At 38.7% G+C, this 25,397-nt stretch overlaps 1 protein-coding gene across 2 annotated transcripts in view; it reads right to left on the bottom strand.

The window, feature by feature from the left end:
• znf609b (zinc finger protein 609b) overlaps window positions 1–25,397 on the bottom strand; it is a 133,029-nt gene that overhangs the window by 13,757 nt on the left and 93,875 nt on the right. For both annotated transcript variants that reach the window (XM_028435939.1, XM_028435947.1), the window contains exon 3: window positions 16,122–16,347. In XM_028435939.1, coding sequence (XP_028291740.1) covers window positions 16,122–16,347 — 226 coding nt within the window. The remainder of the gene's footprint in view (window positions 1–16,121; window positions 16,348–25,397) is intronic.

Here is a 25,397-nt window from a genome sequence, read left to right as displayed (position 1 = left end):
TAAATGATGGAATTGATCAGCTGGTCTCTCATTTGACCAAATGTTTTCAATACAAAGAAAGGGCAGACTTGAACCCCCCCTGTCCTGACAGAACGTTTGGGGCTGGATACATGATGGGAGTCGTGTGTCTGTCCATCCTTTTCGTTGAGAACGTTTACATGATTGGAATTATAATAACAGGTATTCTGCTGATTGGAGTTTTCTAATCTATCAAGTTCAGATTACATTAGCAGCTGTTTTGGGAAGGCTGCCAGTCATTTCTGATAATACTCAGACTCATGTGATGAACAAACTGAAAAGTAAGCAGGAGGCTACGTTGGAACATCTACGCAGGTTGGAATCCAACTTAGAGAAGTTAAATGCTCAGCTTTTGAGTTAAGGCCACCATATTGGATTTACTACTGAAGACCAGGACTGCGTCCGAATAAGGTTTCAACGCCTTCTTTGGCCCTCCGTCCCCCCCATCCCCCCCTCTCCCCCGTAGCGGCAGCAGGAGGGGCAAGCAAGGTGCCCACAGGAGGCTGCGCGCGCCCCCCAACGGCTGGCTGCAATCCATTTCTACACTCCACACTTTCATCTAAACATGATGGCAACGCAGATGGCCGCCGTGGTGTGTTGATGTGTGTGTTCTTCACACCAACTCCCAAGTTAAATTCCTTGTGCTGTTTTTAAACTGTACTTGGTGAATAAAATCCTTTCTGATTCTGATATTATAAGAGAGTTGTAGAGGGTGTGTTTGTTTCAATAAATCGAACGAGTATAAAGCTTTGTCGTTTTCTAATGTTTAATAATGGAGGTTAGGGAGCAGCCATGTGATCATTTACTGCCCACTCCCAGGTGGTGACCTCAGCACTACTTCAGCACTGCAGAGAGGATAAAGCTGCAGTGCGCAAACTCATGTGATGATGGCAGAGGAATGCTGGCTGGGAGCGTTTGATTAGCTGAGGAAAGGAAACCTCTTTTACTCTCCTCCATTCTCTCTCTCACGTCCTGGTTTCTCCACGATACAGCAGTCATACGCACACGCACAGTTCAGAGCTGATTTTTCTCCTGCTGCCCGCAGCATAAAGCGCAGAGTGTTCAGGCATTTTCCATGTTTACAGGAACCTGCTGACACTTCAATCTATAGCCTGAAAAAAACAGCAGTGATAAAGGCTGCGTCCAACTGGAGACACCTTCCAATGATGTCAGGACCCCCGTCACAGACTATACACCCCAACATGTGAATGAGTCCATCTCAACACATTATTTTGCATTTTCTGTTTAAACAAAATCTATTTTGTCTGACAACAACAATATATTGGTCAATAATTAAAAATCTTTAAATGTTTTCACCTTATTCTAATTGATTTCATGTTTCTGTTTGTTGGTCAAAGACTTTAAAGGGTCCATGTTACACTAAATCAACGTTTCTGTGCTTTAAACATGATAAAGGTCTATTAGGGCTTCGTACACACGTTTAAAGTGTTTTTATCATTGATTCCATCAATCAATAGTCAGAGGGTGATTTACTCCTTTCTTACTACAGGGTGAACACAAACACATCGCTACAATTTGATGACGCATTCCCACTTTGATGACAAATTTGACGCAGCACTGAGCTGGAGAAGCCACGCCTCCAGGAAGCTCTCTGCCGTGATTGACATGTAAACAGACACGCCCACGAAGGTGAGCATTTCAGCGTCCTACGCACAGTGCTACTGTATGTATAACCCAAACCACAAAACAGCAACAGAAACACATCAAATAACTGCAAAAACTACAAACAAAATGAGTAAAAAAATGCACCAAACGGCCAGAAAAACTAATGAAAAAGCCATGAAATGAAAAGAAATAATAATAAAATGAAAAAATAACTACTAAAATGATAGGTAAATATACAAAACAAAACCCTTTGTTGTTCCTTATGTTAATGCTCAGATTCTAAATGCTGACATGAATGTTGATCATGTGATCATCAGATCAGATAAAATCACATTTGTGGTTCTCGCTGTGATAAAACCCATCTATCTCTGATCTGCTCATTGTAGCTGAACGAGGACTATCTTACTAAACATCTCAACCCTCGATGATTTTTATTTTCCCGTCATGACTCACACCACTTATAAACAACATTTACAATGTTGTTCAGAGGAAATTCCACCAGAAAAAAGATTTGTTGGTCTGTGGGAAGATAAGTCTACCTGGTGCAGGTAGACTTATCTGTTCTGTGTTTACTGGAGTAAATGACCTCAGAAGACGTGTGTGAATTTATCTTACTGAGCGTTTCACCACTTTAACTACGATTTAACTAGATATTATTATGTATTATTTACTAATAATATAATAGTTAACTCAATTAACTGTATTAAGCATGATTGAAATGACAATGAATTAAACTAATTAGAGAAAGTTAATAAAATTTAAATGAAACAGAAAAGGGTAAACTGATGCAAAAATACATAAAATTTCAAATTTTGAAACAGAAAATCGGAGGCTATGTGTGTGATAATATGTGTGTCTTTTGTTTCCTTGATAGTTAATAATATAACATTCCATTTCAATAATGATAATGAATAGTTTACTATGGAGTATAGTTTAACGTGGTAATGCTAGTTAGTAAGTCACAGAAATGTTGATTCTCATGCAAAACATGACGTAATATGATGAGTTCACCTCCTGAAATTTAAAATTATATGACACAGACTTGGAATAATATCACATTTACACACAATCTTCCACAATAAAACAGGTGGTCTAATATGTCACAACTTTAGCTAACAGACATCAAATCTCACTCAAGAAAATGTGTGATTCCAGCACAATTAATAACAATAATGAACTCATTTAACTCTATTAAGCATGTTCGGAATGAATGGAAATTAAATAGAGAGTGTAAATCAAATTAAAAACAAACTGTATATTTAATCATTTAAGAATACAATCCAATAATGATCATGAATGGAGTATTGTTTAACATGGTAATGCTAGTTAATAGGTTGACTTTGGTGTTTTGTTGTTGTTGTCCCTGGTGCACACTGGTGGATTTTTGAACAAATATTCTAATGTGTGTTTTTTTTCTACAAATGGCAAAAAACTTGAACTTAAATATTGTGAGTTTCTAAAGTATTTTTTAACCTTTTTTTGACTCAAGGCACATCCAAGACACACCACCAACAAAAAATGTTAAAAAAAAAAATGAAACCATTTAGTCTATATTAACAATATACAGTCATTCGTATCAAAGTATCTTGAATAGGAATCAAATAAACACAAAGAAAAAAGTTTCTTATGATCTTTAATAATTCTTCTTTCTAATAAAAAGTCCAATTGACAATCTGCAGTCATTCTTATAAGTGTTTTTAATAGTAATCATGTGAATTAAAATCTATTATGATTTTTCACATTTCTTTTTTTCAAATAAAAATGCAACAATAAGCAGTCATTCTTATCAACGTGTCTTGAATACAAAGCAAACAAAAAATGGTTTTATCATATTTCATATTTTGCATCCAGGAGGGAGGGATAAAAGTTAAGTTTAAACTACAATTTAACTTTATTCTGTTTAAATTTCATTTTGTTTTATATAATGTATTTTCTTCACATTATATCATTTTATATTGTATTTATATATATATATATATATAAAACCAAATCATGAAATTGAATAATTTCCCACGGCACACCTGACGATCTCTCACGGAACACAAGTCTGCACCACAGTGGTTGAAAAACGCTGAGTTAGTATATTGATACGTTCATTATTAAGGCCAAACCCATGTTATCCTTCTTTGTTACCAACTGGTTCATGGCTGGTTTTTATTTGAACAGAAACCCAGCTTCATACATCCTACTGTGTTTTTCTAAGAATGACTTTCTTTAGGCTTTCACACAGAAAGTCTGCACTGCTGTCAGAACGGTCCTTAGCTTGTGGGTAATCTCAAAGCTGTCACTTTTTAAATGCCAATCATAAACATCCCTCGACAGAATGTGGGACAACTCAAGGTTATCCAAAGCAGTTTGGATCCATCTTCACCTCAATGAGTGATTTTGAAAAAAAAAAAAAGAAGTGCTACACTTGCTGTTTTTGCCTCAGGCTGTCTCTAGTCTTCGACACGTCAACGTGCAATATGTGTAGAGTTTACAAAGTGACTGTGACAGGCAAAGTTATGAGGACATGCGTCTAGTGGCAGGTTTTCAGGCAAAGCCGCAAAGAAAGTTACATCAGAGTGTAGAATTTAAAGTCTGCCACAAACAAAGATAGAATAACTAAAGCAGACCAGAACTTTAGTACACTACTGTCTTATTTACTTAAACAATGATTTTTTGTCAGATAAGGACCCAGTGTCTGCCTCATAGATCAATAAATCTAAGACCCTCTGCTCAAAAAAGAAGTAAAACATTGAAATTGTTGCTCCAAAGTTTGTTTTGATCTCTACTTGTAAACACTTGGTTTATTGACATTGTGGGATATGAAGTCCTGTAGACAAATGCGTAGAAGTGTTTATACTTCATTCTTACTGTGATTTCTTGTGTTTGCTCCAAAAACTCTGCAAAAGTGACTTCCCAACACATTTCTGTTAGTGGATGATTATTTTTAGATTTACACACGGAAAGATCTGAATCTGGACAAACTTGACTGACTTGCAGAGTGAGGTAATACCAAAGGGAACAAACTAGAACCAAAGTCAAACCAATCACTGTCTTCCTTGTTTGAGGAAGAAACACAATAAATCACAGTAGGAATGAAGTAAAAACACTTCTATGCATCCATCTACAGGACTCCACATCCCATAATGAAACTTTTCCGACAAGTGTTTACAGAGGAGATGAACACAGACTTTTGAGCAGAAGTTTAAAACGTTTACATCTTTTTTTTCTTCCAGATTTATTGATTTATGAAGCCTACACTTTGGCTGTGTTGTAAATGTCATACAAATGTACTACTCACACTAACGTACTACACATACTAACGTACTACACATACTAACGTACTACTCGCACTAACGTACTACTCGCACTAACGTACTACTCGCACTAACGTACTACTCGCACTAACGTACTACGCATACTAACGTACTACTCGCACTAACGTACTACTCTCACTAACTCGTACTACTCTCACTAACTCGTACTACTCTCACTAACTCGTACTACTCACACTAACTCGTACTACTCACACTAACTCGTACTACTCACACTAACTCACACTAACTCGTACTACTCACACTAACTCGTACTACTCACACTAACTCGTACTACGCACACTAACGTACTACGCACACTAACGTACTACTCACACTAACTCGTACTACGCACACTAACGTACTACTCACACTAACGTACTACTCACACTAACGTACTACTCACACTAACTCGTACTACGCACACTAACGTACTACGCACACTAACGTACTACTCACACTAACGTACTACTCACACTAACGTACTACGCATACTAACGTACTACTCACACTAACGTACTACTCACACTAACGTACCAAGCATACTAACGTACTACTCGCACTAACGTACTACTCTCACTAACTCGTACTACTCTCACTAACTCGTACTACTCACACTAACGTACTACTCTCACTAACTCGTACTACTCACACTAACTCGTACTACTCACACTAACTCGTACTACTCACACTAACGTACTACTCACGCTAACTCGTACAACGCACACTAACGTACTACTCACACTAACTCGTAATACGCATACTAACGTACTACTCACACTAACTCGTACTACTCACACTAACTCGTACTACTCACACTAACTCGTACTACTCACACTAACGTACTACACACACTAACGTACTACTCACACTAACGCACTACTCACACTAACGCACTACTCACACTAACTCGTACTACTCACACTAACTCGTACTACTCACACTAACTCGTACTACTCACACTAACGTACTACTCACACTAACGTACTACTCACACTAACGTACTACTCACACTAACGTACTACTCACACTAACGTACTACACATACTAACGTACTACTCACACGAAGCGTGACATCAAAACTAATACGTAGTGTGTTCACATTAGATAGTATGGAAAGACTGAGTACGTGAGAAATACCTGGATGTAAACTATACGAGGACATTTTTTTTCAAAGGTGGAGAAGATATTTATTCTCAATGTGCTTCAGGTTTTTAACGCTATAGGTTCCAAATGCATCATGGGAAACTTGTAAGTATACTTCAGTGGGAACGCTCATCATCCTAATCATACTATAGTATATAGTAGACAGTATATACTCATTGAGTTTGTAGTGTACAGTATGGAGTGTGGCATTTACAACACAGCCTGTCTTTATCTGATCATAGACATGTTATTTTTCTACCTTTGATCATTGCCATGTAAGGCTGAGAACTTCCTCTTACCCATTAGCTCTCAAAAGTAAGCTCATGCTTTCTTGGAAGGTGGTGTATTGAAAAGCCATCGGTGCGTTGATGCTAAATTAATAAGCTTTCTGTAGAAAGATTGATTGCACATCCATTAGAAAACAAGGCTGGTAGTTCAAATTGAAGCTTTACTAAAAACATTCATGTCAAATAATGTTGTTGGCTCAAGCTTTAGTTTGACATTTGGAATATAATTTATCTTCCACGGTATGGACTGCCTAGTGGAGAACTGATGAGAGGATAGAAATTCATAGTTTCTTGGCGGAAAGCTCAAGCGTTTGGAATTAGATTAGGGATGAGTGTCAATGTTTGAAAACATTTCAGTAGTACTTTTATCAAAAGAAACATTCTCAAGCTGTCGGAAAAAAGATTTCAACGTCAAATCTTTAAAAAAAAAAAAAAAAAAAAAAGAAAGTCATGACAAAAATACGCAAACAAATTTTCCCCCCAGCAGAAAGCGAAGGACACTTGGTTCCGTGATCATTTGTTTACACTGGTGTGTGTGTGGGGGGGGGAGGGGGGGGGGGGCTGTGATCCCTAGTCTTTCACTGTCACTGGATTTGTTTCAGAGGAAGAAACAGGCGCGAGTCAAAGTTCAGAAAATAAAAGCAGCTCTCTGGGGATTTGTTTCGCTTGGGCTGAAGAGGAAGAACCCCCCCCACACACACACACACACTTGTGTCAGCCTTAATGAGGTCACTCAGGACAGCTGAGTGAGATCCGTATTAATGAGAGGAATTGGTCTGTAATTTCACCACTCTTTTCTTTTCAATGCTGGTGAACAACAATTGGTGGCTCTACTTAGGCGCCAAACTCCAGCGCGCACTTGTGTAAGATTACGTGAACAACGGGGTAATGAAGGAGTGGGCGGGGGGGGGTTGCTAAGGAGTAGCTCGTCTTCCCACATGGGGTGACTGCCACGTCCTTCCCCTCCTCCTTACTTAACACGTTTCATTGGGTTGTGGGGCCACAATAGCAAGTCCTGTGCTGCTGGTGAAATCTGCGAGTGCTGACCTCTGCTCCGCCATGACTCAACAGGAATTCACTGGGGTTAATGACATTTTCACTGAGTGACCTCGTCAAGAAGCTGTTATCTTTTCAACTGGCAGCTCACGTCTGCGTAATGACGGGCTGTAATGTTATACGGCTGCTCTAGTTAAACATAAAATCATTGGATGCTACTTGTCAGCGTGAAGGTTTCATGTCTAAAAAGAGAAACGGCTGATAGAAAACCTCTATGTACACAATCAGAAAGCCAGATCCTCTCCCCTCCATTCCTGGGGTTTTTCTGCTTTGAAAGCAGCACTCATTAGGGTCCCATGAAGACAAGGGAGTGAAAACAACAAGAAAGAAAGTGTCAGAATTCATTAAGGAGAGGAGATAAAAGATAGCTGGCTGCTGCCAGGAGCTGTAACTGTAACCATGACGAATTAAGCATTCGAGTAGGTTTCCAGCGGCTCACATTCACAAGGCTTTCACCAGTCGCACTTACTGTATGTCAGAGTCAGGAGACTAAGTCGTACCGCTGACCTTTGGCTAAAAAGCTGTGCAGACAGTAATTCAGGACGGAACTGGGAGGGCCACTGGAGACGAGCAAACGCAGTGGGATGCAGTAACCACAGAACTAATCTCCTCATACATACACATTACTGTGTTGTGTATCCAACGCTATGTTCTGGATTTGGGTTTCTCGCTTGAATGGATAATACATACCTTAAATGAGAAAGATTCAGTGAAGTTAAATTCATTACCTAAACTTGGAAACAGCATATGAATGTGGAATGAAATGTAACCAATCAAGAATTGTGTGACTGAAAAACAGGAAAGCAGGTTCACTTCCATGTTTCGTGTTGTGTTTTCCGGTTGTTGCAATGTTTGTTCCTCATTTTTTGTAAAATCGCGTTTGATCACGTGAGATTTCTGGCTTAGAAGAATAGATTGTGTGGGGTCTGTTAAAGATCATAATCGTTGTGTGTACCCAAAAGAGAGATTACGACACAGTAAATTAGACATTCAATTGCTATTGTAGCTAGCAAACATCCAACCACCCGTTTTATGGGAAAAATACTATGGAAATGCACGATATAGTCTAAAACAAGTTCTGATCAACTAAGGCCGGGACCGCGGAACGTCTCTGTGCTGAATAGCACGTACCACGATCCCGAGAATTCAGTGAATTGACTCATTTCCACCGAGTAAAACAAATGAAATTGTGCAATCTAAAATCATAATCTACGTTGAATTGCCTTTTTAATGATATATTGCCCGACTATGTTCCAATAAAATTAGAAATTAGAATAAGTTGAACTGAAACGATATATCACACGACTATGTTCCCATAAATTTGGAAATTACCGGAAATGGGGAGTGGGCCCCGTACCCTCTTTCAAAAAAGGGCTCTGAGCATCTCGTCATATTCATTCATAGAGTATTCATACCAAACTGTATTCTGATCTAATAAGAACTAACAAAATGACACGTACGAGGTAATGGGTCTGATTTATATATTGGTATGTGCCAATGACTCAGTACCACCAACCGTTGTAATATGTGAATTGCAAACAAATGAGTAATCAACTTTTGTTTTTTTTTCTTTTGACCAAATCAAATATCGGACTCAAGCGTCGATGCGTACTCATCCATAGATCATAGCTACCAAATTTCAGCCCGATCCGTTCACAATTAACAGAGGAATAGTGATTTTAACTAGTGTTAACAACAAGAAGAACAAAGTGAGGGCGTTTTGAGTCCGGTAACCTGGCCTAAAAATTTAGTCTGTGTCACAAAGCCATTTCACTAGGGATGTAACGATTCACTCAACTCCCGATACGATTCACGATTCTGGGTTCACAATACGATTTTCTCACGATTTATTTTACAAAATGGGAATGTTGACAAATGACTGAAAAATATTTCTTTATTTTTTGGGGGAAAATACTATACTATTTTCCTTTTATTTTTCATTGCCAAAGGAATCCCTTGATAAACTATTCAAAATGATGCAATTTAACTAAAAATAAATATTGAATGAAATAAATAAAGGAATAATACAAATGAAGAAGGAACCTATTAATTTAAATTCTGGTTCTATAGTAAACAATTCAAAACTGCATAATACTTCTTTTTCTTTTTAAAAGTGCAACTGGAAATGTATTTTGTGCCTTAACAATTGGACTTGAAAAAAAAAAAACAGTCATTTTACTGTGTTTACGTCAAATATTTGTTTAGACCAGCAGAGGGCGCTGGTAACCCAGTAGTCGGTTGGCATGCAGTTATTCCACCAGTGAAGAAGAAAAGCTATGCTAGCAGACAGAGCTAATAGAAAAACGTGACTTTTACAGATATTCACGTAATATTACAGATATTCTTTTGGTGCTAAAGGAGTAAAGAATCATTTATGAGCATGTTTAACAGTAAATGGCGGCCAGAAAGAAAACAGTAGCAGATTCCGCCCGTCACGTCCGCTTTTGGAAGGATTAATATATAGCGCCCTCTGCTGTTTAAAAAAAGTACTGCGATTCAATTTTCAGAGCATCGATGTGAACCGTGGTACCTATGAATCGATTTTTAACTGCCTTACGATTAATCGTTACATCCCTACATTTCACTATGCACAAAATCCTGCACAGTTTTGTGATTACGTAGCTTGACATTTTCAGCAAGATTATGAGCAAAATTTGACATATTTGTCAGTTCTTTAGACTTGCTAGAAATGAAAAATCCCCATTTTCCAGGAGAAAATAGCATTTACATCTGTGATATTGTTCTAAATCATGCATGCGAGGTATTTCCATGTTAAATTGATTTTAAATTAAAAAAAAAAAAAGGTTTGGATTGGATTTACAGACTGTTTTCCTGGTTTTCAAGTTTCTAAATTGAGTTTGTGTAGCATGTTCAGTTTTTGTAGTTAAACTGTCATCTAGTATAATTAGCCCTACAATCATAATCAGTGCCTACGTTATAAAACCAACTCCAGAAAGTCTGGACTTGTAAAGCAGCCAATAAAAAGTGCAGACCTCGATATAGATGGAGCCAGTTGCTAAAACAGATCATAACACCGTGGGGATGATTATTTTATTTTGGACTTTAGAGCATTGGCGTAAAAAACCCTCCTGAGAAGTTGAGGCCACACACGGGTTCATTGAAGGTAAAAGCTCTCACTCGCACAAGAATAACAACCTGAGAGAAGGTCAATTTTCTCACACCAGCGAGAGGCATTATTATGCTGTGCACACAGCGCGGCATTATCAGCAGCATGCAGCAGCTTCTCTGTCCTCCAAGAAAAAATCAGCAGAATGTTTGCTCCAGCCAGAATGGATCGCAAACAGCAGTGTTTGATATTCCTTCCAATGTTACATGGGCATGTGATTGTACACATTCTCACGGTAAATGTTCGAGTTCTCTGCTCAAACAGCCCCTCTAGTCTCCGAAGAAGATAGTGCTGAGATTAGGAGACACGTCTGCCAAAGGAACATGCCAATTGCAAACATGATATCTCATGACAACTCCTGGCAAAGGCTGTGACTCCGCCAGGCGTATGATTTACATTTTTTGATGCTAGACCTGCAGTTGTTAGCCAATAAGAAGAGGAATCTGTGTTTTTCCAGAGATATTTGGGTTTGTCCAGGCATCATCTTGTGAAAGAAAAGTATTTACAGATTGTGTGAAAAACTTCCTACAATATAAAGGAACTCGCAGTTATCTAAAGCCATGTTGTTTCAGCTGAGAACGAAGGGAAAGTGGTGAATTTTTTTAAACATGGTGATGTTCGTTTTGGGCCATTTCCACTGGTGTCGCAAAAACTGAAGAGGGTGAAGAACAGCTTGTTAACTCTGAAGAACAGGAGCCGTCAGTATCCCAGCAGTATCCCCTTTTGAATACGCTACTCTGTTTGCTGGTTGGTCTAGTGCGATTGATTTTTAACTCCGTCTCCTTCTGGCCCGTTGGCCCGGCAGACAGCTACAGGCCTCCCGACAATGCTCGCTCTCATTTCAAGGATGGTTTCTATAGAGAGTTCACGGCCAGCAGCCACTGCTCGCTTTTGTGAAAACATTTCAATGAGGCCACTGACAGGTGGTCTCCAAAGGAGCAAGCAGGAGTAGCTGGCCAGTGAGCATCAGAGCCAAGTTCACTTTTCAAACAACGTCCCCCTTCTCGACTGCCTAACATGGTTAGAGACGGACAAGCGAAAACACACACAGACTCTTGAGTTTCTGGGATCACAAAAAACTGATGCGGAATTCACGCTTCTGAAATTGCATAATTTAAGATAATATCACACATCCCCAGAAAATAGGTGACTGACAATTACATCCAATTTCACTTATCTTGATCCAAATCCCATGGTACATGTTACGGTTTGTCTAGTGCTCACGTTATCCTGTGACTGAAAGTGAATGCAGATCTTCATCTGAAGTGTGTTTTTAATGTATTGGTTCAGATTATTATGATGTTCCAATCTGAAAAGCCTCTGGTACAGAGACAGGTTTAGGTGATGGTGTATATTCTCTGGTTGGTGGTAATGTTTGGGGGACCATATCAACATTTCTAGGGGGGATTTTCCCCATTAAACAAAAGGCTGAGGAGTAGTGTGGCTAACATTGCTCATGCGGCATAATCGCAGTGTGATTTCAGCGTAACCATCCCAGCTTTCTTAAGTTATCTGAAGTATCTAAATCTAAAACTATTAACAATCCTGTTTAGCATGTTTGGTATGATTTTGAGAAGTTTATTAGTGAGTAAAGTCATCTAAAGAGGGAAAGATGTTATTAGCTGGTGATCATTATACCTGGTGACATGTCACAGCAGAAGCATTACTCCTCCAATCACACGGCTGTGTGGGGTTACGTGCAAAACCTTACCGTGATTCACCTGTCGATTGTAATGAAAGATTTCAATAATGTTTGGAGGCCATTACACACATTTCTGAGGGACTTTTACAGTAAAACAAGTGGTTAAGGGTCGAAAGACATTTTAAAGCTCTTGCAACATAATATCGCCTGAAGCATATAAAATTATTAACAGTATTTGACTTTATTAACCCTATTTAGCATGTTTGGTATGAATTTGGGAAGTTTAATAGTCAGTAAAGTCATCTAAACAGGGAAAGGAGATGAAACGGAAAAGTGTAATTGGTGAGATTTTTAAAAGGAAAGTCAGAGGCTCTACAAACATCTCTCTAAGGTTTCAGATGGAATATCTGTTTCACACTGACCATTTTTCTATGTAGATGAAAAAGTGTTGTTTACACTCACAATGATGTTTTAATAATCAATGAGACAAACATTTATCACAAACAGCCTGTGTTATGTATCTATTAGGGCAGCTTAAGAGGCTGTGGGACCTGCTTTGGGAATAGCCTGCTGTTTACTGTGTGTGTGTGTGTGTGTGTGTGTATAACACGATGCTGGCACAGGAGCAGCAGTGTTTAGCCAAAGGGCCCCCTCTGTTTCCCTCTGCCCTGGAGCAGGAGCCAAGGCGTTCTGGGCTGTCGTTCAAGAGCAATAAACTTCTCCAGCGTTTTAGAGATGGCATTTGAAGGTATCAGCACGCTGGGCCTGGGAGGGGTTGGCTCATCGCTGCGCCCAAACAACCCTGAGAGCTGCCACAGTCGTGTACTCGCTGAGGGGATTTGTGTCAGTGCGAGGCCTTAAAATACCACCACTCTTCTTTGCCTCATTCACCCTCAGATTGACAGCACTACACACTCACTACTGCGTCTCATTTCTTCACTCCCACACAAACCATAATAACAGCAGAGTGTTGTTTTGTTCAATGAGCTTTGCATCCTCAGAACAAACAGGCGTTACTATTCAAATCTGGTTACTATCCAGATTCATCTGCTACAACAGGTGCTAACATTACACCAGATCAAATGTTTTATTTTCTGGTGTCGGCGCTGACCCGAGCTCAGCTTCTGTCATCGCATTTTGCTCGCGTCGTCGTCATCCTCGTCTCTATTTTTCTCGGCGGGTCGGGTGAGGCACAGACAATTACTTGAAGCCTGTTGTTGGTTTACTCCCACAAGGCTGAGAGGCGGAGGTGATGAAGCAGCTGTTGGTTGGCATGCTAAATGAAACGCACACACACACACACAGGCTAGGCTCACTGTGCATGCCTAAACAGCTCTGTATGAAACTTGTCATGCAGGGAGGTGGGGGTGGGGGGTGGGGGGCTCTGGCTTGTCTTTGGGGCCTCGGTTTGTTGCTTTTCCTTCCTATTCTGCCTGTTACTCTTTGATTCTCTCCTTTGGTTCTCATTCATTGAGACATTCTAGTCTCTCTCTGTGGTAAAAAAACAACACAACACGCTGCTGGTTACATCAAACTACACAAACGAGTATCTTCCTCTGTGGAACTTTGGCAGTTATTATCGTTATCATACAGAAAAGACTACAGTTGTTTTTAGCAGATTGTGAACTATAGACATTGAGAACTGCTCTAGTCTAGAACAATCCAACGTAGATTTACTCTGAAATGTCTGACTCTAGAGCTGGGTATCAATTCCGATTTCATGATTCATGATTCCATTTTTATCAAATATATTTTAGTCACAGTTTTAATTTTACTTGAATATGAAAGAAATTATCTGAGATCTAATGCTGTAAATTAGGGGTGAAGCGGTTCATTTTACCAACAATTCATTTCGTATCACGATTTGATTCATGCACGATATTGGTTAATTTAGAACGATTCGATCCGAAACAAATCCGAAAGGCCAACTTGCTGAGCACAGATCGATGCAGTTGGATCGTAGGTATATAAGTCGATTCCTTGATCTAATGAATGAATATTACTGTAAATAGTAGAAACTGACTCTGAGGTTAAGAATTGACTCATTTAGTTGAAGATCACCTCCTCAATGAAGTCAAACCATTGAGCAACATCGTCAGTAAAACACACACACGTGTTTTAAATAATTTTCATTTAATTTTCAGGCCCAGAAATAAAATCATGGCAGACTTTGTGATATTGGCAAATATTTAACCATTGTCCAAAGAATCAATATTGTATTGTCAATAAAACTGGTGATTTACACCCTTACAAATAAATGGTGAGAGCAAATCACTGACTTTGAATTTCACCCAAAATTGCTGTGTCTGAATACTGTTTAATACAAAAAACTAATAAAGAAACATTTCCACGTGAAGCTGAATGACATGACAAGTTTGGGAGATAACGCATTATTGATCTTGAGTGACAACGAAGGGGGAGAGGATTAAAAAAACACACACACACACACACACACACACACGTGTATATGGATATATGTAAAACATGCACCCTGTACATAACCTTTGCCCTTTTATAACACTAATAACTTCATTGTAAATTTTGTTCTACATATGTATAGTGAATTTCTTTAATTAAATTTTATTCTTTTGCAGAATATTTATTCTTTTTGTGTACATCGTTCTATGTCACACTTGCTTTGACAAAGTATACATGTTACTGATGCCAAGAATGAATTTTTTTTAGAATTCAACCAAGCAAATTACATTTTTCAAAAACAGCTGTTGAAAACACAATGTTTTTTAAAACATAAATCTATGTATTTTCCTGTGCAACATGCATTTTACAGCATGCCTGACAAAATAAAAGACAAGTCCTAACATGAGAGATATTAAGTGTTTATTTATTTTTGACCAGCTGTCCACGACCCACCAAGTACAGGTCTGCAACCCACTTTTGGGTCCCGATCCATCAGTTAAGAATCGCTCAGAGAGAGAGAGAGAGAGAGAGAGAGAGAGAGAGAGAGAGAGAGAGAGAGAGAGAGAGAGAGAGAGAGAGAGAGAAGGAGAGAGAGAGAGAGAGAGAGAGAGAGAGAGAGAGAGGGGGGGAGGCGAGGCTCAATCACTGGGAGGCAGAGAACGAGGGAGAACAAACATAGTACTGGTTTTGGCCCCGAGCCACGTTTGTGTCACTAACAGAAGTAGCCTTGCCCCCCACCCCCACCCCCACCCCCACCCACCACTAACCTCTCTCACCGTGTACTTGGAAGCAGAGTGGAGGACTGGATGGAGCAGAAATCAGAAAAAAGTGGATGCACTCAATTACATTTACTGTGCTTTAGGAATGATGATGAGGAGGATGGAGACCTTCCTCTTCCTCCTAAAAGCAGCAGCAGTAACAGTGGATGTGGGTGTTTGCACAGTAGACTTTACACAACCAAGATTTTTTGGCCGATCACATAAAACATTATTCGTGAAACCTTCAATTACTGCCAAACCAGCCATTCATCCTCACGTTTTACACGAAATATCACAGAGCCACATTCTTGGTGTAATGCTTCTGCTGCGACGTGTCACCAGATTAACTGATCACCAGTTCAGCTGATACACAATCAGCTAAAGATGTCTTTGTACCAGAGTCTTTTCACATTTGAACCCAGTCCTAATTATCTGAACCACTTCAGATGAAGCTCTGCATTCATTTTCAGTCACAGAATAATGACATTTAATCACCTGTTTTACATATAAATGCCCCAAAACATGCATGTGAGGCATTTTCATGTCATGTTGGGATCTGATTTTATATAAAAAGAGAAAGAAAACACCAGATCAGATTGCTTTCGTCCCTACTATGATATTCACATATTTACAGAAACAGAACAAAAATATTAAAAACAATTGCAGCAGATTTTCCTTCCTGTCTTTTCTAGTTCTCATTAGTTTAGAGTTGGGAACATCTTGTTACATCATCATCAAACTCACCGTCTTCAGTTTCCTGCCACACGATGCCCTCCAGGTTGACGCTGGTGCCAGGCTCACATGGCCCCAGACACTCTGGTTCGGTGGCGAGGGCCACGTCGGACGTGTTCACTGCCACCGACCGTGTGCGAACCATTATCTGCTCACAGGGCGACGCTATCTCACTGTTGCCCCCTGTGGACAGGAGGTGGAGGGGAGGTGGAGCTGGCGTGGAGACGGGAGACTCCATCTGCAATAAAAGAAGAAGAAGAAGAAAAAGATGAGACACTTCAAATAGAGAGCAGATGTGAGGAGGCAGCCACTAGCAGACGAGGCCTAAAAAAGCAAGCGTTCCCATGGGGGAATGTCGTGTCCCATATTTCAGCCGTCTTTGAAACAGAAAAGCACCAATTACTGCACTAACTTCTCTGAGCTTTAGAAGTGATTATTAGGACAAAGATGCATAAAGTCAAAGGTTAACTGACGGCCTTCATCGAAGGGCAACATTAGTTACACATGGTCAGCCATAAGAATGTGCGATATGTTATCATTTACAATATATGTATTGTCAAAAACATTTCCACTGGTAAGAATATGTCATCCCACAACAGAAACTATAAATTCCCATTGATGACGTAAGTGTGTGCAGTGTCAGAAATTAGCGAGGGCCATTTGTCCCTCAATTTATCCAAGAATGGCCCTAAAAACCTTGTTAGTTTTTTGTCAACAACTTATTATTCTCTGGAGCGTTGTTCACTGGGGCTCCGGGTGCACGCTGCCACAGCTGCTCCCGCCACACACGCACCCACACAGCCTACCTGTAGCTTCCATGCTACGATACATCACGGACCACTACTTGGTTAACAACAGACACCCATCCAACAAAGTGAACCAGTCCAAGTTCCTCCTCCAGACCCACCCAAAGTTCTACAAACATGTTGACAGATGAACCTGCAGCAACGATTATGAACTGGAAACTCAACTAAAGCTAACTATGCTAAGTTAACTCACCGAAAAGACTGGACTAAGCGCTAATGCTAACGACTTCATAAAAGGAATAAACCTAGCAAAAAGTACACGTCTTACTGTCATCAAACTACTAACGGCCACCGATTTACTTTATGGTCAGATTTAACACTTTTATAGAAGGATAAAAACATGTCACACGTCATGTGACATACACGTCACTATTCATCTGTTCAAATGACGTTATTACTGAAGCACATTCTAAAGTCGATTTATTCAATTTCATTTGTGTTTCTAAGGAATTTCACTACACTTGAAGATGGAATTTGTTTTATTATATTTGGCAATTGAAAATTGCAGTCGACCTTTTTTGGAGCCAAAATGTCAAGGTCACGTCGCGTCAAGTGTCAAAAACCAAAATTTTCCACATTTCTACCAAAATCATCATACAAGTTTGGTGCCTATAATTATGAAGAGCTCATCTCAAGTGGAGTATTTTATTTCTTTGGACCAAAGCTGTACGACCTACCAGTATAAATATCGGTGGGGTCATAGTTCATGACGTCACAAAAAAAAAAAAAAAAAAAAAACTTTTTTCCCTATAACATGGCCACTGGTACCATTGAACAGCATTTCCTTTCAATGTGTGACCTAGACCTTTGATCAAGGTCATATTTAAGGTCAAATGAGACCTGCACGCTCTCAGGACAACCAAACTATTATTGTGACAAATACCAGAAATTATGGGGATGCATGTTTTAGTCTATATCGTCCATCCCTACGTCTCACACACACTGAAGCCAGAGCCATGACGTGAAATCCTCAGTCATTAATATCTTTCATTATAGAGCTAGTTGTGGACGAGCTGAAGGTCTATAATTGATTCTACCTGTTCCGACACCCTGTGGGACGCAGCGTAGAGACAGTGGGTCTGCGTGAAAAACACAAAATCAGAACGACAGCTAAAGAGGCGGCTGATGAGAGCAACTGGGGGTATGTGTGAAAAAGAGCCGGAGGCAGCGAATGTGTGGGAGGAAAGACACACAATGAGTGTAAAGACTGATGGTGATTTAGGGGCTGCAGTGACACCACAGCTCAGAGCTTCAATACAAAGCAGTGAACGTTAGCAACGCTGCAAATCATTAGCACCGAGCTGAAGAGAGGGAGGAACGCTGAAGCCATCGGCGCTTATTCAATAATTGGGCAAAAAAACAGAGTTTTCAGGAAGACTGCCAATGCTGAATCCAATTAAATAAATGAGGAAAAAAACACAAAAAGTGACACAGTGGAGTATAATCTTTTTCTGTATCTACATGATTAAATAAATGAGTAAGGAAAACATTAAAGAACCATACATTATTAACGCAGAATAATGTAAGGTGTAGTGGATACAGGAATCAATTGTTTTTAAATCATTAATAGATTTGGTCAAAATGAAGATCCACCAATTTTCTGTTTTCTCTAATCATTACAGACTTTTAAAGTTCCTGAAATCATTAATAGTTAATTTAGTTAACCATCATTATTAATCTCATTTTTCTCAGCTGTATTTGCAACATAAGATCAGATCACATAAGATTTTGCAAAAGATTTGACATTTGTCAATTTGCAAAAGTTGCTCCACATTAAACCAATTGTTTCAGTGGAATTGTGTGAAAATGTCCCAACAAATGAGTGTTTAGTCTGTGTCATATTTATATTTCAGGAAGTTAACTTGTGAATATTGCATCATATCACATCATATTTTGAGCGAAAATTGACATTTCCGTCTCTTTGCCCACTCGTTTATGGTGAATAACCTTGAGTAAATGTGTGATATTGATATGTTAAGACTCTGGCAGTTATTATTGGTCCTTTTTAAAGATTCACTGAAACAGTGCACCCCCTGTGGTCAAGTAAAGATACTGCAGTTAACCTTTCTACTTTCTTAGGTTTGGTAAATTCACTTGATTGGATACTAAACAGTTCAAAACCAATCTTTCCGTACTTAACATTTAAACTCCAGTCCCACACTGAGCTGATCATTAAATACATTTCTACAAATACTTTTTTCTTTTGACCAGAATGTTGGAAAAGACCTTTAAAACCACATCAAATCAGTGAGATGTTCCTCTGGTGCCAGATTAAATTCTTCCTGCAATCTTACATGACAAAGATGTGACAGGATTTCCCAGAAAACCACGTGAATAACAGCATCCATTTCATTAAATGATGGAATATTATCCTTTCCATTCTCTACTTTAAGAAGCTTCTTTAAAACATGACTTTGAATTATTAATTCAATCACTGCCAGCCATTTTCAGAACAGCGACCCCCCCCCTCACTGCCAGTCATTTTAGAGCAATTTGACTGATTTTTAAAGACCCACAGAATATTTTGTACTATGACAATCTAGATTCTGAAAGAGTAGACTCTCCACTTTCACTAGAATTTTAGTTTTTGTTTCTAGCTTGTTTGGTTCTTCTGTAATTAGCAGTTGAATAGAGGCAAGTTTCACACAAAACGCTAGTTTTGTGACAAAAAGCTGAGAAGCGGCTTTTTCTGAAAAAATCTATTACTGACTTTGAAGCAAATTTTTTTGCTTTAGTGACACCTCAACATTGGTTTCCTTCTATAAAACTACTAAAACAACACTGAGATTGGGCTATTGATGGCAACATTAATATCATTTTACCATCTGTGCCAGAGTTGAATTGATTTCTTACTGTATTTTGGCCTTACTCCAAGTCTCTCCCCCATCATTCTCTACACACACACACACACACCTTCCTCCTCCTCCTCCCGGACATGCCAAGTCTCACCGCTTCCCCCGTTTTTTGATCATTTTCTCTCACCATCACCACACTCTCAATAGTCCACTTAGTTCTACACATGCTCTAGTCGAGTGTAAGCTGCTGTGAGCTGGTGGAAACTTCAGCATCAACTCTCATAGCGCCATAATCTGTCTCGTAAACTCCTTTCTTCTCCCCCTGAGCTCTGCTTATCACGGGTGATCTCTCATCCAAAGGTGCTCTGCTACTTTAATAATAACTCCAAATATCACAGAATCTTCATATTTCATGGTTTACTAAAGTTAGCATGGATAGTAAAGTTGTGTAGGTGCAGCGAAAAGAGGAAGTGAATGGCCACGGTTACATAATGTTTTTTAATTTGGAATTAGTTATTCAGAATTAAATTATTCAGAATTAAAGTGTTCTGCTTCATGTTTACATGGAAATATTAATTCCGAGATAAGGTTTACATGGAAAACAGGTTTATTCGGCTTTATTCAATTCCGCTTTAGGTCTGGGGGTTGGGAAATGTTCTGATTGGACAGGGGAGAGGGTGACGTATTCACGTCTATCTGGAAAAACACACAACAAACCTTTTATTGTCGGCTATAACACAGAAGACAACATGAGAACTGTTTTCACCTTTATTTTGATTGTAGTCTTGAAGCGGCAGCTGGACAATAACACATGGTTTCACTTTTATCCGCGGAGGAGAAGAGAGATAGAGCAGTGGAGAAAAGTCAATGAACACTGCGTACTTTAGTCAATCAAAGCCAGTGGTTAATACACAGCTGTTCTACCTCCACTATACAAGACGTTGAGTGAAAAATGAACTTTATAATGATCCGTGCATCATTAGTGAAGCTCTGGTGCTTCATACCTCGATGAAGTCTGTTCGGTTTGCTGACGTCCATGTGTGTAATAAGTCTGTATGTGTAATAAGTAGGGGTGTGAAAAAAATCGATTACACGATATATCACAATTTTTTGGGTGCCGATTTTAAATTGATTTTTTAATTTAAAAAATCAATTTAACACAAAACCAAAACAACAAAAAACAGACAACGTAAAGGACGAAAGCAGTTATACAGTATTAGGGATTGTAACGATACACTCAACTCCCGATACGATTCGATTCACGATACTGGGTTCACGATACGATTCTCTCACGATTTATTTTACAAAATGGGAATGTAGACAAATGATGACTGAAAAATATTACTGTACTGTATTATTTTCCTTTTATTTTTAATTGTCAAAAGAATCCCTTGATAAACTATTCAAAACAATGCAATTTCATTCAAAATAAATCTTGAATGAAATAAAGGAATAATACAAATGAAGAAGCTTATTAATTTAAATTCTGGTTCTATAGTAAACAATGCAAAACTGCATAATAGTTCTTTTTCATTTTTAAAAGTGCAACTGAAAATGTATTTTGTCCCTTAACAATTGGACTTTAAAAAAAAAAAAAAAAAAACGTCATTGCACTGATTTACGTCAGATATTTGTTTGGACCAGCAGAGGGGGCTGGTAACCCAGTGGTCGGTTGGCATGCAGTTATTCTAGCAGTGAAGAAGAGATGCTATGCTAGCAGACAGAGCTAATAGAAAAACGTGACTTTTGCAGATATTCACGTAATATTACAGATATTCTTTCGGTGCTTAAGGGGTAATGAATCATTTATGAATATGTGACATTAACATGTAAGAGTAGAAGGCGGCCAGAAAGAAAATAGTAGCAGATTCCGCCCGCTGGTACACTGCTGAAGAGAAGGGATAAATATATAGCGTTATCTGCTGTTTAAAAAAGTACAGCAATTCAATTTTAAAAGTATCGATGTCAAGCGTGATACCTGTGAATCAATTTTTAACTGCCTTACGATTAATCGTTACATCCCTACAGTGTGTATATATATATATAAAACAAAAGGAGGAGTGTGTGTGCACCAGAGCTGAAAAGGAGCTGAATAAGTTCCTGGAGGCTGATCCACCATCTCTTTCAGCAGACGCCCTTTATTGGTGGACGAACCATGACTCAGCTCTCCCTCTACAAGCATAATTAGCTAAACACTAGCTATACATCCCTGGTACTAGTGACGCAGCAGAAACAGTATTCTCCATCGTTGAAGATATTGTGACAGAACAGTGAAACAATCTCAGTCCAGAAGACGTAGATGTTCCTGACGGACAGTAATCCCACATAGACAATTATGGACTGTGTAATCCTACACACTAAGCCCAACATATGTCCACCCTGGTTATGTGATTAGCTGAGAAATCACACAAAACAGCAGTTAAAGTTTGCTGTGTTATTTGTTCTATTTTATTTTTGAAATATCAAAGAAAACACCAGCCTAAGATTTTATTTAAGCAATTGTATTTATTAACAGAAACATATTCTTGTTGTCACCGAGAGTTGAGACTTACTTCTGGAAAAAAGGGGCAGCTGGCCTAAGCTTTTATTTAGGTAATTTTACTTATGCAAGTTATTTCTTGTACGATAAGTACGTTTTTATTCGTTGAGCATGAATAAATGTGACCTTTTGTGTGATTACATCATTGCTGCGTAGAGATTCTGAGGCTTTGTGCTTTCTACCACTTTGGAATCAGATTTAACATTTATAGAACACTGGGAGAAGTCACTAGTTCATTGTTTATAGTTATATTTGGACATTTTTAATTATCCATGTTTACTGCAATTTGAGAAACTTTATTTTAGACTTTTTTTTGCATTGTCCTTCAGAAATACAGTGATTACATTGACAATCGGTGCGTTTCCATCACCCTTGGAAATGCGCAAAATCTCTTTTTCAAACGTTTTGATATTGAAATGTATCGCAAAAGCGCAACAGAAACACTTTTTCCGCAATTACTTGTCACATGACCACTTCTCTCTGAGTAAACATGACGCGGTACGTGTGGACAGAAGAGGAGACCCAGACATTTCTTAGCGTTAAACTTAATAATGATTAGTGCTACATTAGACGTGAAACAACCAAGGAATGCAGAGTGTTCTAAGGAGGTTTGGAAAGTCCGTCTTCCTGCAGAGAAGTCTCACAGGATGAGATTTCACGGGAGTAACCAGACTCCATAACAACCTTCAATGGAAACATGTTCGAAGCACAATTATTTTGTGGAAAAACTGTAATGGAAACCCAGCTAGTGTTACTGATTAAACTTCCTTCTTTGAATTTTAATCATATTTTGTGTATTATATTGGCTTTTTAAAAATCTCATGTCGGTCCAGCTCTACTGAGAACCTTTCCCATCAGAGATCCAGGCCTGACTACAGCTTTAATCCAATGAAATAAGGACCGTTTAATCAGTCAAACAATAAATAACCCACGGGGCAAAACAAATTCACAGTAGCAAACAGCCTTGGTGTAAAAAACAACTAGTGCAAATACACTATTAAAGCCTTTTAGTCTGGCTCTACTTTCTATTTTTCTACAATTAAATTCACTCCTTTGTAAATCCCTGAACAATAATTTTCAAGACATTGGAGTAAATTATTGAATAATTAATTTCATTTCACATATTTATTGTTATTTTTACTGTCTATTTCCTGCACACAGTAAAGACAGCAGCACTGTGGAGACATTGTGCAAAAAGTTATGCAAATGATGCATTTGTGGTGGAAGTGGAAGCGGTTTTACAATGTGGATCAACAAAGAAGCTCTATTTGCAGAAACGGCTGCAGAATGCACAAACCCACACACAGTGAAACGCCTGACGTCTGTTTCCAGGAAACCACACGCGACTGAGCTACAGAACATGTCGGTTTACGAGGCTGTACCCGGCACTGGGCCCGATGTGCAACACTTTACTGAAGGCTTTCAAAGTATCCCCGGAAACCACAACGCACGAGTGTCAAACCTTTCCTGAAATGAAACCACAGGAACAAAAACATCCAGAATAAGCTTTTATTCACTGATAAAAATAATCCAGTAAATGTTGAACTGGCGTTGGGGAGAACCTTTGGTCAGGATTTGCAGCACTAGCACCGTAGCTCGACTGTGGCAGATGGATGAATACATGCTGCACTTTTTACTGGTCACGTCCACTTCAGCTTTAACTTGTTTATTAGTCGGGATTAGGAAACTGAGCGGTGATCTTCAGCGAGGATTACAAATAGGATTACACAGCAGCGTCTCGCTAAACACTGATGTTGGACGGACTCAATAAGAAGATATTTGTTTTTATAAAGAGATCCTTTTAAAATAGTTCAAACTTTACTTTGCAAATGAATAAACAACTGCAAACACATCTGTCCTAAAACTAGAGTGGAAGACCTGAAGTCTCTGAACTGAGAGAAACATTTAGAATCCTGATCAATCTGAGTATTAACACAGGTAACAACAAAAGGGTTTGTGGAGTCATTTTAAAGTATTTTTGTTGTGGTTTAATATCGTTTTCTGTTATTTTTGGAGTTGTATGTGTTTTTGGAGTCATTTTATAAAATGTTCTTTCGTGTTATTATTGGTTAATTTTGTGTATTTTTCTTAGGGCTGTCACTTTAACGGTTCATTGTGATTATGTAATTACAGGAAAAACTAATGTGAAAAAAAAACCGCTGTTAATTGCATTTCTTTTTGCACTCCAAACAGCACGGAACCTTTCTTATTTCAAGAGTTCCTGGTATACCCATAATACTGATGCACAGATTATAATAAGAGCGGAGAATGCCGAGCTGCTCAGCTTCGTTTACGCTAATTTTGGCTTTAAAAAAACACTGGATGGAAAACTAACGTCTAGTTGTGCGCAAAATTGTGCAAGAAAGAGTTTGACTGATCACCGAAGCTTTGCAGCCTTCACTACCACCTCAATGCTAAACATGTAGCACCTAGCACGGACAGCTAGCGCGGACACTCGGACAGTGCTAACTGCTACATGCTGCGAGCACGCTGTGACTGACAAATGAACAAACTCACTGGATAAATATTATTATCTGATGGAGAAAAAAAGCGTTTTATTTCATTTGTATTTTCTATTATTTGTTGATTGACTAAAGTACATATCAATATGATACGTAGCCCTCGGGACTAGTCTCACATTCAGAGGAATGTAAATCCTACATCTGCATTTGTTCCCGTCTGTTAAAATCAAACAATAAATAACTTTATGAAGATACTTTGTTATGCGTCAATGTTTTGATTTGCCACAATAATGTAATTTAAATGAAAATACCTCAAGTTGACGACGTTTCTCAGCAACTTTTAGGTGCGATTAAAAAAGAGATTAATTAGATTAATTAATTACAGAGCATGATTAATTAATTGCACAATTTTTTTAATCTCTTGAGAGCACTCAATTTTTCGTTGTGGTTTATTATGTGTTTCTATTATTTTTGTATAATTTTATTGTCCTAGTGTATTTTTCTGTAATTTTCTACGTTTTTTTTTTTTTTTTTTAAATCCTTTTTGTTTGTTAACTTTGGGGGCCACATTATCAACACTCATGTCAGCATTCAGAATAACAAACAACTGGAAACGATGGGTCCGTGTGTTTTTGGAGACTGTTTGTTCTCGGAGGCATTTTTGTGTATTTTTGGTGTGGTGTTTT

This window comes from Gouania willdenowi, chromosome 3 (genome assembly GCF_900634775.1).
Source record: "Gouania willdenowi chromosome 3, fGouWil2.1, whole genome shotgun sequence".
NCBI classification, from domain to species: Eukaryota; Metazoa; Chordata; class Actinopteri; order Blenniiformes; family Gobiesocidae; genus Gouania; species Gouania willdenowi.
The sequence above is the reverse complement of the archived record's forward strand: the minus strand, read 5'-3'. Positions and strand labels throughout refer to the sequence as shown.